General features: G+C 36.7%; 1 protein-coding gene across 3 annotated transcripts in view; it reads left to right on the forward strand.

Annotated features, from left to right (window-relative positions):
* The window catches only part of LOC141518407 (gamma-butyrobetaine dioxygenase-like), a 117,278-nt gene extending 112,167 nt beyond the window's left edge, over positions 1–5,111 (forward strand). For all 3 annotated transcript variants that reach the window (XM_074230399.1, XM_074230401.1, XM_074230400.1), the window contains exons 8-9: positions 653–819; positions 1,874–5,111. In XM_074230399.1, coding sequence (XP_074086500.1) covers positions 653–819; positions 1,874–2,034 — 328 coding nt within the window. In that variant the 3' untranslated portion in view covers positions 2,035–5,111. The remainder of the gene's footprint in view (positions 1–652; positions 820–1,873) is intronic.
* Positions 5,112–17,823: the final 12,712 nt, after the last annotated feature.

Below are 17,823 nucleotides of genomic sequence, written 5' to 3' on the forward strand. Positions count from 1 at the left end.
TCCCCAGTGCTTAATATTGTGCCTGGCAGAGTCGGTGCTTAACAAATGTTCATTGACTGGCCATATAAATGGGAGGCAGTATAGTAGTAGTAATAGTAGTAGTAATAGCAGCAATAGTAGTAATAGTAGTTAGTAGTAGTAGTGGTAGTAGTAGTAGCAGTACTTGTCATTGTAGTGGTAGTAAGTATTATTAGTAAGTAAATAGAAGTAGCAGTAGTAGTTGAAATTGTTATCATTTAGGTTTGATAAAATGAAAATCTGCCTAACAATGAGCTGATCCAAAGAAGAATGGGTTTCCTTGGAAGACAATAGGTTTCCTCTTTATTATATGCCTTCAAGTAGAGGCTAAAGGGCTGTTTTTTGAGGACACTGGAGAAAGAAGTCTTGGTCAGGCAAGGGTTGACCTTGTTTTTGTGGTTCTTCCTTGTGTTCAGATTCCCTAACTTTATGACTACATCATCGTAATGTGGTAGGAGGGATTTAGATTTTAGCTACCAGTTGAACTAAATGAACTGTGAGACCTTTCAGGTGCCTCTTGACATAATTTGATTCAAAGGGGAAAAAAAAGATGGTTTCTTTAAAAAGCATAGAGTTATGACCTGAGCTGTTTAAAATTATATAAAACTATAACCTTTAAAATATTTTTCTTCAGAGTAGACAGCAGAGGTCAAGTGATTCGCATCAACTTTAATAACTCAACAAGAGATACAATATTTGACATCCCTGTTGAAAAAGTTCGGCCATTCTATGCTGCCTTGAAAGAGTTTGTTGACCTGATGAATAACAAAGAAAACAAGTTTACCTTCAAGATGCATCCAGGTCAGTATATGAACTTTTTGATGCAGAAAATGAGATTTTTTTTATATGTATTAATTAGTCAAAGCATAGAGCAGGGGTTCTCAAAGCGAGGGTCCATAAGCATGTGTGTGTATGGAGAAGAATACTTCAATGTGTTTAGGTGGTTAATTTTTTTTGATAATCAATTTATGTTATTTGATATCATTAATAATATTGTTCTAATATTATTCATGCAGATATTCACCAGCCTGCCAAAAGCGTCCAAGACATAAAATAGGTTAAGAATTCTTCATTCCAGAGTTACAACCAAGCTACTGGAAAATTCTACTCCTGTATGATAGCATTATATGCCTGGTAGTCATTGAACAAAAAAATGGAGTTTATCATTAATTCTTAATTCTTGAAAAACTGGAGAGATTCACCATTCATCTCCTTTAAACTTATATTTACCAAGGAAATACTATTTCCACCAGTCATCTTTTATTCCTATCCTGGAACTTCTAATTTGCTGGATTTAGTCATCTCCCGTTCTCAGAATATAAGAGACTTGAAAGCAAGAACTGTTTTTCTTTTTACCCATATCTGTATCCCCAGTTCTTAGCATATTGTCCAGTACAAAGTAATAAATTAAGAAATATTTATTGACTGATGATTTACACATTAAACTTATAAAATGAGAAGTTATTTTAAACAAATGAAGAGAATAAACATTATTTCTTCCAAGCTATCTCTTATAGAAAAGAACCAGACAATTATCCCTAGCTTTACAACATGTTAAGTGAAAAGAATTCTAGGAAAGGATCAGAAAACCGGGGTTCAAGTTCAAGATTTTCCACTACTTACTGCATATTGATGGCTAGTCATTTTGTATCTCTGAGCGTCAGGTGGCATAAGGAAAAAACACTGATTTGAAATGAAGAGAACTAGATCTGGACCAATCAGTCCATAAGCATTAAGAGCTAACTTTCTGCCCTTAATACAAAGAAAAAAAACAAGTAAGAATTTTATTTTCCAAAAAAAAAAAAATCAAACATTAAACATATGATTTGTTTTGTTCCAAAATGATCTGTTCTAGGTGATGTTATTACATTCGATAATTGGCGTTTACTTCATGGCCGGCGGAGCTACGAAGCAGGAAAAGAAATATCTCGCCATCTTGAAGGTGGTTACGCAGACTGGGACATAGTTATGTCAAGGCTCCGTATCTTAAAGAAGGCTGTCAAAATGGAAAATTGAATTTCCTAACTGCCCTTTTTTACATTAGTGACACTAAGAATAAGTTTTCATAAGATAGAAGTTACTTTATCTTCAATTGCTACAATTGCTAGTAATGCACAGGTAACTATATCATATAGACATTAATTTCTTTGACATTAAAATGCAGCCAGATTGACAAGATTACCTTTTTCTTTGTTTTTGTAAATGTTATGGCTACAATATTGGATCCAGAAAAAAGAGATGAGAAAATATATTGCTCTCTTTTCTTTGAAAAATTAGAGGCAATAGAGACAATAGTAGAGTCAGGATTGCAGTGTCAATTGGTTTTGCTCAATTATTTTTTTTTTCACATAAGAAAGAACTCAGTAAATTGGGAGCAGGAGGGGTGTGTTGTGTGTGTATGTGTGTGTGTGTGTGTGTGTGACTATGATATCAAAATAAAAGCTACTAATAAAACATTTTTAAATGTTAAGAAAATACTAAAGGGCAGCTAGGTGGTACAGTGGACAGAGCACAGGCCCTGGAGTCAGGAGTATCTGAATTCAAATCCATCCTCAGACACTTAATAATTACCCAGCTGTGTGGCTTTGGTCAAGCCATTCCCATTGCCTTGCAAAAAACCTAGAAAAAAAAAAAAGAAAATACCTGTGATTTTGTTGCTTTCTTTTCAGCTTTATTCTTTGTAGGTAATTTCTTCCTTGATCATTAGCTTGATAAGTGACTAACTAGTATGTCCATAAAATGAGTATATGAACGACTACATTGCATTTGCTTTATGAGATACCCTTTATATACTGACAAAAACAAACAAAAAAGAGCCCAGATGGGGCCCCATTTCTGGAAATAGCATTCCCTGAAAACAGACAAGGATATCTTTGCATACCAATGATTAAAAGAAGACAACATGCCCTTTTAAAAAAAAAATTTTACAAACTACAAGATTTTTTTCATAAGTTAAAAAAATACCTAAACTATTAGAGAGATGTTCATTGTTTATGGTTGGGCTATGTCAGTATAATAAAATTAATGCTACAACTTCAATTAATCAGTCAGTAAAGCATTTGTTAAACCTTTTATATGCTGAACCCTGTGCTAAACTCTAGGAATACAAAAATGAAATAATCCATGCTCATATTCTATCTTGTTATTATATTATCAGGAAAATGTACACATATAAAAATACAAAATATAAACATGTAACAGAATATATGTGATTTCTCTCTTCATACTACACAGCCCCATTAAACTGCTATAGTCATCACATGTTAACATTAATAAGGTATAATCTCTGATCCCTCTAGGAGGTAGAAACTCTAAAAGTTATAACTTGGTATGTTGAACAAATTATCCATGTCTTTGGAGCTTTGTGTAGCTAATTTTTAAATAAATTTCAGAAATTTGGAAGTCCAAGAGCTTGAAACCAGTATCCTGAAGTATAGAAAGAAATGGGTCTCTAAGAAGGGTCCTTTCTCTCCTCCCTTCTCCTCATAACCCTTAGGCATGATGCTTTGAGGTGTAGCTTCTTGATATCCTAGGAGACACTGCATCCAACAGGGAGTAGAGAATCTCTAAACAGAGATGGATGTTAAGACTTGATGGAAAAAGCAGTCCAAAGAATAGGATCCTTGCCAGCTTAGAAGAGAGCTAGCTATGGAGAGAAATAGAAACTTGGAACCCACCCAGGAAGCATGGTGCTTAAGGTAAGCAGTTAAAATAAGAGATAATGTATGATGATCCAGAATGGAAGACAGAAGTGGCATCAGACAAGTAGGAAGAAAACTTAAAGAGAGAAGTAAGCCCCTGCCCCCACAAAGGGGAAGAATCATCCTCTCCCAAATGCTGGCAACCCCAGTCACCCCCATTCTAGTTATGGACAAGACTAGAATAGCATCCTTTATAGATAAGGCTCATGACATAAATGAACTGGATTTTATTCCTCTCTTATGGAAAAATTTTATTCAAAGACCTGAGAGGAAGTTTGGTATAACAGACATGATGAGAATCTTGTAATCACATGACCCAAGGTTGAATTCCAGACCTACCGCTTCATATCTGTGTGATTTTGAGCAAGTCCTCTTGTCCACTTTCCCATAAGACCTCTCTCTAGTCCTTAATTTCCTCATTGGTAATATGAAGAGATCAGACCAGATAATTACTAACAACTTCTCTTCCAGTTCTCAATCTCTATGCTATTAGGAAATGTTTTGTTTTTGTTTTTTAAACCCATCAGGTTCATAAGTCTTTCATTATTTTGCCTTAATGATTTCATCTTCTTCCAATGCACCCTGGCACCTTTTCTTCATCATGCCCCTGGACCATTAGGCTATGTCTTAAATGGTGTTCTCTTCCACTAATTTTCCGTTATGATTGCAGTTTTCAAAAAATCTGCAATGGAAATGGGAACTGTAGGACTGGAGAGATATATATATACATATATATATATATATAGATAGATAGGTAGATAGATAGATATATATAGATATATATATATATATATAACTTCTACAATTTCTGAAGTGTTGGAGATGATATGACACATTATGGGCTGCAGCAAAGGTTATAGTCTAAGGATGATTAGGTTTCCTGGATACAATGCTCTATGGATTTGACTTTCCACCAAACTCATAATAGATTTGATGTTACTTGGATTAGAACCCAGGCCTGGATTGTCCAGATGAGATGGGCTGCCTGCTGATTTGCTCTTGAAAGGTGATTTGTTCTTGTTGTTGTGTTATGTCCTGTTATGTCCAATTCCATCTTTATAAAGTTCATCTGAATAACTCTAGAAGTCACCAAAGAGGAAGCTCCAAGGTTCTATTCAAATGGTACCTCCCCAACTGATAGAGAGGAAAAAAATGAGTAGTGGGAATCTGGGCAAAAGCAGATCTCTGGAGTGAAACTCGAAAAAAAAGAATCTGTTCTCCTGGAACTGGAAGGAACAAGTCGGAGACTTAAGCTACCCAACAACTTGTAAGAGATTTCCCAATTGAATTGTAATCTTCTCATTGTAATCAACACAGACTCTCTATGGATTATGTTAAATTCTAGTGCTTTTGCTTGGACATCAACGTACCCTAAATAAATTTTAAAAATTACTGCAGTCCACTTGGAGGCCTTGCTTACAAAAGGTAACATCATGAAATAAACATCTGTCCATGTACCATAGAAAATACAATTTTCTGAAATTAAAAAAATGCGGTTTTAAAAAGTCATTCACAAGGATTCTGTATTTTGGACCCTAACTTAGTTCCTACCTTATTTCCCCTGGGTTGTTGTGACTCTGGTTCCTTTTTTGACATTGTTTTGACCAGCACTCTCCTTTCAGTCTTAACTTTCTTTCCAGTGCCACAGCCAAGTCCATTGTTCAGTTCACAGCTGACTAAATTTTGGCATTTCTCCAGAATGTATTATGGACAATATTCCTTTTGTCCAATCACCCCACTTGCAGCATCCCACATTCTTTCCAAAGCAGGGAATCATCCCATAGAGCATGAATAAGGATGAACCCCTACACTGACCTCATAAGGTGAGCCTCAAGTCCTACAAAGGGTCAGAGCACAAGTAGCCCATTAAGGAGAGCCACGGTCCAGGGCCATCCCCCCCACACATGTTCCATAGGGTTGACTCCTACTCCCATGCTTCTGTCTAAGTTTTCACTTGTGTCTGGCATGCTCTCATCCCTTTATTCTACCAAATATAATCTCAACTTCTCATCAAGATACAGCTCAAAGTATAAGCCCCTACAGGAGACCTTTCCAGATGCCTTCCCCAGGTTATTTTAAACTTTCATCACTCTCCCCCCCCCAAAATCTATTTTTGTATTTACTTTGCAAATATTTTGTTTAAAATTATGTATGCACATGGTGTTTAGTTCTATTAAAATGTAAGCTTCTTGAGGGCAAGGAGTATTTCATTTTTTTTAATCCCTTGCAGACAGGCAATAAATGCTTATTCAATTTAATTGAAATTCCTGTTCACATAGTGCACATCAGTGTGTTTGGTTTTGTTGTTATTTTCATTTTGTCTTCTTTTGTTTTTAATTTTGAAAATTCTGGCTTTATCCAAGATCCAAAGTCATGGCAGATGAATGTTCCGTGTTCTATAGGTTCTGGAGAGTATAGAATGAGAGGTAGGTGAGAACACTGTCACCAACACAACCAGTTGAAAAGAATATTTTTGTAATGATAAACTAGTTTCAATGATTTTTTGTAACTCAACTGAACAATCACTGATGAATCCTGAAAATACAAAAAATAAACCAAAAAGTCAACACTAACATTTTTCCCATTTTTACCTGGGATGATTTTAGCTGGATTACTTTTTCCATTCCTTAGGTCAGTGAACTGTATAATATCTTTATCATATGTATACTTCCTGGCACTAGAATTATTCAGTTGGAAGTCAGAGAAGTGTTTGGATATTTTCAGATATATTCTAGAGAGGATTCTTCTTCAAATGAGGGTGAATTAGACGATTTCTCAGGCTCTTACAATGCTGAGAGTCTTTGAATTATGATGACATGGAGTATGAGTGCCTTGGAGAATGCCAGTGGAAAAGGTGACAATCTTAGGTCCTAGATTCAAGGACTGATTAAACTACTTTCTAGCAACATAAACTTTGATCAGTCAGATCCAAAATCTTAAGAGTTGGAAGAGACCCAGGAAGTCACTTAGTCTAACTTAAGACTGACCAAGACTCCCTTTCCCCCCAAAACCAACAAATGGTCACCCAACCTTTGCCTGAAGACTTTTAGTAGAAAGGAGGAGTGTCTGGAGAACTCTAATTGTTAAGTTTTTCCTTAATGTGGGATTTAAAAAAAAAAAACTCTGATTTGTGGATCTTCTGAAAATTCACATCATGTTCCCTCTATTCTTGTCATGTCTAATATTGACACTTCTCACAGTCCTTTTCTAGAAGCTTCCAAATCAAGCTAGAGATGTAGACCTTGTTAGTCACTTCTTAGAATCTCTCTAGAGGGATATTTGGGGGAGAAATGCCCATTTGGGTATCAGAAATGAATTATTGGTCAGGAATCTGGGATTGCCATTTTGAGAGTGGCCTCTTACAAAGACATAGCTGATACCTTCCCATCACCCACCTACTCACACCCATACAAACTTCTTACCTAATCTTGCAGCAGTCAGATTATCCCACCCGAAGTTCCTCCTAGGTTATATCCCTCATTTCCCCAATCCAATCCACAGTTGAATTTTTTTTTAAAGAAAATTAATAAAGACCTAATGCCTTAAGCATCATTTGCCATTGGGCTGGAGCACTTTTCATAAAGTAAGCCATATTTTCCTCTACTCTAAAACAGGCTGTTATGAATAAAACATTTTATAAATTTTAAAACACCATATACTCTCCCTGTGAGAATATGTTGCTGAATATTTGTGTAAAGTCAAATACCATTGGTACCAGTTTTTTCTATTTCCACTGAGATAACAGAAGTAATAGTGGTGGTAGTGGTGGTAGTAGTAGCAGTAATAGAAGCAGCAATACCCATACTGGACTTAAAAGATTTTCAAAGACCTATAGCAATGTTATCTCACTGGAAATGAAAATTGTAAAACAATATGACACTCTGGGGCTTACTATGACCTTTTGGAGGTCTTTGACCCAATAAAAATTTTGAGAAGGCCTCTTCTCATGAAATTTTTCCCCCAAAGACCCCCCAAAATGCATAATAGCTACACTGTGAACTAACTCAGAACTTTATTTCATCAGGAAATTAATTATTTTTCTTACTACAGCTAAATATTAACAATGTGGGAGGAATGCAGATGGGGTTTGCAGATGTTAATAAAGGAAATATTTTCTGCCTTAAGACCGTATTATTGATGTGAGCATTTAATCATATATTTGGGCAGTATAAAAACAATTTTGTAACAGATTTGTTTATAAGATTGGGGCCCTCTGTCTGCCTTCGTTGATTCCTGCAGTAATGTGTTTTAATGAAATATTGGAATGGTTTTAAAAGGAGCAAAATTTTTTGCCTCCAAAGTCATTTCCTATGCTACAGGGTTATTTCATTAGCTCAGAGACAGAAATAGGTTTTAGTGCTCTCTATCTAGCAAGATGTCTTTTGATTCAATCTAGTAATAACTAGCCTGGGTACGGTACTAGTTAGAGACCTAAAAAAATTAAAAATAGACCTGAAGAAAAGTTTCCAGGACCTTAGGCAAACTCTCTTGGGAAAGACAAAGAATCAAAAAGGGCTCGATCAAATGGGCACTTGCTTCAGACCTAGGTTCAAGTTTTACCCCTAAAGATTGCTCCCTTTTTGACCATGGGAAAGTCATGTATCCCTCTGAGTTTCAATGATCTCATCTGTAAAGTGAGATGATTAGATTAGATGGATTCTGAGATCCTTTAGAGATCTGGTTCTATGATCCCTGCATCCTAAGAGTCAAGAATGTCCTGTGATCCACACTGAATCAGAGTCATCTTTGACCCTTCCATTGTCCGCCCCTTTCCTACCCAATAATGAAATCAGGTTTCCAGATCATGATGACCTGACTTACTTTTTCCCTTTCACTTCTTCCTCTGCTCACAAAACTACCCTCCTAGTCCTTTATCTGAGTTCATTGCTTTTCATTCTAGACTATTGCAAAGGTCTCCTTCCTAACGACACATAGCATCCAGCCTTCCCCCATCCAATGCGTCCTTCACACAGCTGCCAAAATGAACTTGGGATCATAGAATCCGAGATTTAGAGCTGGAAAGGATTTCATTTGTCACCTAGTCCAAACCCCTCACTTAAAAGATGAAACCCAAAGAGGTAAAAAATAACTTCCTTGACAGTAAATAGCACTCAAGATTTGACCTCAGGTGCTCTGACAAAATTCATCATTCTTTCTCTTGCACCATTAGTTCAGTTTGGAATAAGTAGATGAGACAGTTAGAAGTTAGTGTTATGAATGGCCAGGAACTCCCACCCGAATTCTAACCCTTGGGCTCCCTATGCAAAAGCCTCCTTTGATGGACTGTACATGTGGATGCCTGAAGTTGAGAAGCTATCTACTTTTCCAAGAGAAACAGGGGCAAGGTCTGAATCACATAGGATCCAAATAATTTTAAACCAATGGTCAAGCAGGGCACCTCATTTTCTGTGTTGTGAATCTCACCATTTCTAACTCTACATTTCTCAAACATGATTTGTCTTTCTTTACATAGCTACAACTTTAACTCAGACCTTCACCACTTCTTGCATATATTATTGTCATGGGCTCCATTATTGCATCATTTTTCCATGGGTTCTATTTCTGATTGCCTGGACTCCTTTCTCCACCCTAACCCTCCCTCTGATTAGTCAGTTCCTCCTGGAGCCTCCATTTTAAGAAAAATGTTCAGGCTACTCTGGTTTGCACTTCCACTTTTCTCTGGACTCTATCCCACTCTCTCCAGGGTTGTTGTAAGGATCAAATGAGAGAATAGTAGTAGGTAGGTAGTAGGTAGGAGCTTAATAACTACTTATTTTCTTCCTTTCTTTTCTCTTTCCTTCCATTAGAATGTAAGATTTTTACATGTAAGGTTTGCTTCAATAACCATATTTGTATCTTTAGTCCTTTGCACTAAAAGTCTTGATGATTGATGGCCCAATAACACACTATGCAGTCCTAAGACTCTGACCCAAGTTTCTGCTTCTAGTTAAGGGGAGGGGAGAAGGGGGGGAGGTACACATGTACCCTTGAATGTGAACTCACCCCACCAGAGCCAACTACCTCATCTGAAATACCACAGTTATTAAAGTTAATCCTATCAAGGTGGAAGTATTAATTATCTGCTCCTGATGCCTCTCCATCCTTTGGCATTTCAGAATACTGGATACCACATGTAGCCATGGCATATTTCAAATCAAAAATGCTTTCCTTCTCATTTGGCTCAAATCATAGTGTTAGTTCAAACTCAGAGATGCTTTAAATAGTTGTTTTATAGACACATTCAATTCAATGAAGCTAATATTGATTGGAATATAAGAATCTCGGAGCTGGAGTGACCTAAGAATCCATCAAATCTTACACCTACCTAAAAATCAATCCTCTTTATTATACAACTGACATGTAGCTATCTAGCCTTCACTAGAGAGCCCCAAAAGAGACCACACTACCCTCTGAATCAACCCATTCCACATGTAGAAAGCTCCAACTGTTCATATAATATTCTGGACATCAAACTTAAATCTATATACCTTCCACCCAATGCCTCCAAAAAATTGCCAAAAATAATTGAATCTCTCTTCTACATGAAAAGAGAACCAGGCTAACTATCATGGATGCTGATTTCATAGTATCCATTCCTCTGAGATATTAGAAAAAGTATGCTCCCACATACAAACACATTCACACACATGCATTTCAAAATCAGTAGGAAGGTAAATAACAATAAATCCAATCCACCATTAAAAGGAGTTCCTCTATTATATATCCAACAAATGGCCATCGAACTTCATAAAAGCCCTCCAATGAGGGGGAAACCCACCATGTCCCAAGGGATTCTGTTCCACTTTGGGATAGTTTTAATGGTCAGGCAATTTTTCCTTATGTCATACAGAAATACGCCTATCTAAAATCCTCTACCTGTTGCTCCTAAATCATTCCAATACTTCATCCATCAGACAACTTTTCAAATACTTGACAACAGCTATCATGAACCCCTAACTCCTCTCTTCTCCAGACAATATACTTAATATCTTATACCAATCTTCAGATGAGATGGTCTCAAGACCCTTCGCTATCTGAGTTACCATTCTTGAGTTACACACTAGCTCAAATTTTTTTTCTGGACCTATGATGTAATCCTTGTAGGATACTAACTATAAAAAATTTTATCTACCAAAGCATATCATTATCTTTTCTGCAACATAGAATCTTAATGAATTGCCAGAGGTTAATGAGAGTTTAAGGCTTTTAGAGTCAAAAAATGTCAGAGATGGGACCTTGAACTCAAATCTCCTTCACACCAAGGCTAAATCTCTAACCATTGTAATAGTCAACCTCTCTTATCAATGACCTTCTCCTAAAACATGATGCCCACACCTGAAGGCAACATTTCAGCTATGGTCTGAGAAGAAGGGAATATAATAGAGCTATCTATCATTATATCCAAGATTCTAAGCCAAGGGGACATAAGAAATTCTGGATTTGGTATTTGATAAGGGTTAGAGCAACAAGATAATTTTTTTCTTTCCATATGAAGTGGTATTTCTGATAGTCCTCTGGCCCATTGATCTGGGAAGACAGTGATATATTTGTTCTCTCTAGGGGCTGAATTTAATTTCATAGCAAAATATTTTTCCTCTCTACAAAAGTCAGCTTCAGGATTATTTACATGAAGAATAAGCTATAGGAGTTGACTCCCATTTTCAGTTTCAGAAAGTCATAAGGAATCAATCACTCTGGTCATTAATAGCTGATGAACCCAAATATCACCTTGGTCTCTTTTCAAGAGATCTCTGGAGCTGTCATGTTAAAATATTCGCTCATTCTTGGACATATAAATGAGCATTCACTCATTCTTGGACACATAAAGCCCAGGGTCTTTTAGTGCCCCTGTCCTAGATTAGTGAAAAGCATTACCACTGAAGAGACACTAATAGTGTGGCCTAGCAGACAGAGAATTGATCTCCAAACAGACTCAAGTACTACCTTTGATATCTATATGACCCTGAACAAGTCACAACTTTTCATCATAAACATTCCATTGCTCCCCCCCCAAAAAAAAAATACCCTACAATTCTCTAAGCTTATAAATTATAGACAAATTAACAAAGACAGAAAATTAGCAGAATCAAGGAAATGGGACAATTTTCAGAAACCAAAAGGAATCCAGTTTGACTGGATGTCAAGAGTGATCTACCATCAAATGGACAGATTTTCCACTCATGTCCTCCCTTTCCTTTAGCTCCCTCTACCTCCCCCCCACCAAAAAAGTATCTAACTTTCCTGAGTCAAGTAACATATAAGAGGACCTAAGCTTTGATTTTAGACAAAAGATGGGAAAACCTACAAATATAAATATATTACAGCAAGGTGAGTTTTAAAAGAAAACTTCTTAGAAGGTTTGGGCTGATTGGTTTTTTTGTTTTTTTAATTCCTCTACAATGTATTTCCTAAATTATAAATAGACAGAAAGTACTAGAGTCTACCAAAGAAATTAAGTATCTCAGCAAGTTTGTACTTAATATCTCTAGAAAATCCTCCACTTGGTTTTTGGAAGCTCGGCCAAGACCAGTCCAGGCTAGGTTGAAAAATGAGGAGTGACTGGGACAAATAATGTGTCCTTTACTTAGAAATTCCTTCCCTCTACTTAGAAACCCAAGTTCAAGCTCAGAAATAGTTGTTGCTAATACAGTTCATAAGAATATACACTGTTATAAGAGAGATGTAGTAGGTGCTTTGTGAGGTATGAGAAGTTACTACTATTTAAGAATTTTTTAAAAGGGCAATAATGTGAACAAAGCAGTTATTCTTTTCTTTCCTAGGGTTCCAGGTAGAGAGCTAGAAGGAACCTTAGAGTATATCTATTACTACAGAGAAAAAAGTCAAAAACCCAGAGATACCCTAGAAGTGGTTTTTTTTTCCCATCATCACCACTGTTGGAACTCTAGGGACATCTCCAGTTGAAGAAAACGATAAATTCCAGTTAAAGATGTGGTGGGTTTTCTCCCAACCAAATTCTTGAGATTCCTGAAAGCTATTCAAAGACCTCAAACTAAAAGACTTTGACTTAAATATGAAAGAGCCTTCGGAAGTCATCTTGTCTACTCCTTCATGTTACAGATGAGGAAACTGAAGGTCAAAGATGTCATAGACCATAGACTCAAACCTGAGTAATAAGGGTCAAAGATAGAAATGTTCCCAAGAAAGTCACATTTAGCTAAATCTTGAAAGAAATCAGGGAAGAAGCTTTGGAGACAGAAGCAAGGAAGGAAATCATTCCAAGCATTGATATTTAAAGTCAGGTCCACTAACTACAGAATCAGTCTTTTTATCACTGTATTATAAGAGCAAGGATTTTTTTTAGCATTGCTGCCCCAAACCCTGATATTAGGAGTAATGGCAAATTAATAAATGTTTAATAATCAGCTCTCCTTTCAAAAAGTATGTATAACAAACTAAAGTTAATCCACATCATTAACATCCTTCCCTTCATTTTCTTAAGACTAGATGTTCAACAAAACAATAAATCAAGCCTTGATTTGTAGCCTTTACTAATTTCTTTGGCAGAAATGCTTACAACAAAGATTTAACAATTTTGTTAACTCTAGAGTCTAAAATATCCTATTATATAAGGTATTTATTAAATGTTTGTTGAATAAATAACCTCTTCAGCATAGGTGAGTCTCCTTCAGATTAGTTTGAATCCTAAATAAAAAAGAGTTTTGATTTGAAAAAATAGATTTGAACTCAGGTCCTCTTTACTCCAAACCTAGTGTTCTTTGGCTCTACAAAAGTCACAAACTAAGTTAGGATTTACATTCTTGGATAAACTAAGGCAACTGAGGAAGACTATCGCTACTGCATGTAAATTTCTTCTTGACCTCCATGAAGAAACTGAGATTTTTTTCACCTTTTAAGAGAAATGATTATTTCTGTATTACTTGAATAATCAATCATTGATTTGGAACCAGGATTTTTTCAAAAATCTGTATGTCATTCAGTTTCTGAAGGACAATGATGATGGATGACACTACTCAAATCCCTGGGGTTCATGACTTTAAATCCTGGATGAGAGACCTCACTCCATTAGAGAAGCTTACAAAAAAACTTAATCTAATTTGGGTGAAGTCCAGTCAATTATGTTCTAATCAGAGAGGACTGGATAATGAAAGTCGAATCTCCAAAAACTCCATTAGAATAGACCCACCCATCATTACAATATCCATTCCCTCTCTTTACTTGTTAATCAGAGTTGATTGCCACCCTCAGGTTTGCCCTCTCTTACAAAGACATGTAAGCACTTGAAGGGATTCTAAGAGGAGTCCTGAGTATTCAAGAATACCAATGAAGCTTTTTATTATCTGCTAGCAATGATAAATGATTAATTACCCAGATATCCTGTCTTTGTAACTGTCATATCTCACCATGATAGGATTGGGTCATTTTCTTAAGACAAGTATATGTCTGCAATATCCTGGACTGGTTTTTATGGCTTTTCTGAAAAACACACATTGGAAGTCAAAATACATCTTGATACGATTAATCAAGGGCTCCACTTTGATCTTTAAGCAATGGAATCATCTTGCACTGGGGTCCACTTTGCTTAGATGAGTGTCACCATAGTTTGATTGGGAGCACAAAGCATTTTGTCAATTTAAAGAGATTCCAAAAACAGACCTGCATGTGCTGTAAAATTATCTGTCTTTGATTCTAAGAGTAAGAAAGAAACTATAATTTTCATTCTTTTTTAAATATCAAAAGGATTTTCCTTTCCCCCCCCTCTTTATTTTCTTCCCTGATGAACCTCATGAAAAGACTAGGTTTGTCAAACATTTGAAGAGAATTAGACATTATCAAGAGATCAGAGACTAAGTTTCATTTACGCATTTCTTGCACATCTCCCGCCACCTAATTATTTGCCAAAGCACCATCTAACTTAACTCTAGTTTCTGTTTCAAGTATTTCTATTCAAAGAATGATGTGGGAACTAGTATTGCCTTTATATTTACTATGTCTTCTATCATGCTCTGATTTGAACTTGTCTGCCCCCCCAAAATTGTCATTTTTATTTTGTCAAATGTCTGGCCCATATGTACAAGACTTCATTCTGAAACCTAGGGGAACCTTTCTATTTCCATGTCAAGGGAAAGAAACCATCAGTTTAGTTTTCCTTTAGGCACAGTCTGTACTTGAGGTCCAGTTACTCCAAACTTTCTAGTTACCTATTCACTAAAAATACAAACTTCTTAACCTTAGGGTCTTCAAGGTCCTCCATAAGCTGACACTTACTTATTTTTTCACCCATGTCAACAATCTACTCTATTCAAAGTAATAATCTACATTCAAGCTTATACATTCAAACTGTCTCTTATGTATCCCTTGGTTTTAGCCTCTTACTGCCCTCTCCAAATAGAAGATTGTATTTGTGTTCTGACACTATATGCACTCTTGGGGTAAATCATTTAAGTTCTCTGAGACTCAGTTTCCTCATTTGCAAAACAGTCCATTCCACACAGGGTTGATGTGAGGAAAGGACTTTAAATTATTGTTTTAAAAAAACTATGAATTCCTAAAACCTGGATTTAGAGCTAGAAGAGACCTTAAATGCTGTCTAATCAAAAATCCCTCATTTTACAATTAAAAGAAACTGAGGACCAGAAAAAAAAGAGTGCAATTTGCCCTTAGTCCCTAGTCAGCAGATGAAAAGTTCTCTCCATTGCTTGTGACACCCTCTCCAGTATTATTCTAATTAAAATAGCTATCACCATGGACCCTTAGGGCTCTCTGTTTCGAATTCTCCTCACTGGCTCCTCCCAACCTATTAGGAGACGGGCAGAATCCTCAGAGATCACAGCAAGCTGGATTCTGGACCTCTTCTCCTAGTCCTTCCTCCTCACCTCCCATCACCTCCAGAAATTAGTCCTAGAGCTCCAGTCCCTCCACGTGAACCAGACATCTGACTTGCACAACAAGCAGAGATGATATTCATGAGTTGGGAAGTAGCCAGAAAGTCCCTAAGTTGACTCTTTTATTCCAATTTTGCCTTTAGGAATTTAGTTATAAAACAGGACCCAGGCTCAATATCCATTCATGAATCTGGATTTTCAGTTTCTGTGAGTGGCACTTCCTATTGTCAGTGGCATCCAAAATATTTCACCAAAGTTCTTTCTATAAGTCCACATTATCTCCCATCATGTATATGTCTAATCTTCCTGTTAGGATGCCAAGATATATGGTTTTATGAATTCATAGTTTTTAAAAACAACAATTTAAATGCTGAGTCTTTTCCTCACATCAATCCTGTATAGTAGGGATTCTGTTTTGCAAACAAGGAAACTGAGTCTCAGAGAGCTTAAATGATTTACCTTAAGATTGCATGTAGTATCAGAAGGCAACAGGCTTCTGGTTTCATTTTTAATCATCTTGGTCACTTCACTACCCCAATACCCATAGTGACTTATTTCAGTGTCTTGTATACAGTAGGTATTTAATAAATGAGCATAGCTTTTTTAAAAGTTGTATTTTTTTAAAGCAACGATTGCCTGTGCAATGGATATTACTGAAAACCCTTCTCTGCTATTGCATCAGAGTAAATGGGACCAGCATGAATAGGGCTTTGTGTAGTTTATAAAACTATTAGTTTGAAAATAACTGTCTGGACATAAAATAGGAGAGATAGATTAAACCAGAGGGCTCCAAATTTAATAAAAACATAATCTCCCCACAAAAATCCTGGCAGGCCAGCAGAGAATGACTTAGTCACTTCTTAAGCCTTGGGGCTCAACATGCATCCACGTCTTCGGAGTCAGGGTTTACAGTTTCTGTGGGTGGCACCTCCTGTTACCAGTGGCGTCCAAAATATTTCACCAGGTGTAGAATTGGGCAGACACCCAGAAGGCAAGGTACTCTCTCAGGTCAGCAGAGCACTGTACCCCTCTTCTCTGCCTCCCCAGTGGCCCAGGAGCAGCTCCTTCTGCCAGATGTTACAATGAGGACGTGAAAAGGGCAGACCTCTGGAAGCCAGTGGTGGCTGCTGCCCTCAATTAAACCTGGGCTCCTTCCCATAGCTTGTAAAATTTAGATCAGCTTCGAAGGGCAGCAGCTCCGGTAGCCGATGGCTAAAGAGAAGTAGACTCCTAAAATACCAATGTCTTTAAACAATTCAGTGGAAACACTCTGCCATCTACTGTAACAACAGAACTCCCTTAAATACGTCAACTGAGTAAGCCAAAAGGAGAGGAACACATTCTTCACTTCACTTCTGATTTTTACACTATTTCCCCAAGTTTCAGTAAGAGAAAAAATTACTCAATCTCAGACCTTCCATTATTTTGTCATAAAAACTTAAATTTAGACCTTAGAGTCCATCTAATTTATCAACAATTTAACAAGTATTTATTAATCACTTACTGAATCCCCAACACTATGCTAGAAACTGGAGAGATACAAAGATTAAAAATCAAAAACTTATTTGCCTTGGATGCTCAATGGAATGAGCACTAGTCCTAGAGTCAGGAACATCTGAGTTCAAATATGGTGTCACATGCTAGTTTGTGTGATCCAGGGCAGGTTGCTTAGCAAGTCTACCTTAATCCACTGGAGAAGGAAATGCCAAACCATTCCAATATTTTTAACCAAAAAAAAAAAAAATCATGAATGGTCCACAGTGTTGACAGGGGTCCAATCCAACTGAATAACAATAAAGAAGATGACTCTTGAACTGAAACTAGGGTATCAAAGAGGCAAGAAGCTAAGACCTAACTAAGGAAGAAAGAGAATTTCAGGCCTAGGAATCCTATCCTATGTAAAGGAAGAAAGAGGAGAAATAAAGCGTCACGTATCAGGGCCAAGAAGCAGGCCATTTTGGCTAAAACAAGAGTACGTGAAGGTCAGAGCACTGAAGGTCAGGAGTCTGACAGTTGATACTCAATGGTTTCTCCTAGCTCTTATATAACCTTTGCCTTAAGTAGGCCAAATCAAAATTAACATTTACTTAATGCTTTAAGGTTGGCAAAACATGTTACATACATTATCCTTCAGTCTTCTCAACCACCCTATGAGGGAAATAGTAGAAATATTATTATCCCTTTTTTACATATGAGGAAACTGAGACCTAGTGAAGTTAAATGGCTTTCCAATAATCATA

This window comes from Macrotis lagotis, chromosome 3, assembly GCF_037893015.1.
Source record: "Macrotis lagotis isolate mMagLag1 chromosome 3, bilby.v1.9.chrom.fasta, whole genome shotgun sequence".
NCBI lineage: Eukaryota > Metazoa > Chordata > Mammalia > Peramelemorphia > Peramelidae > Macrotis > Macrotis lagotis.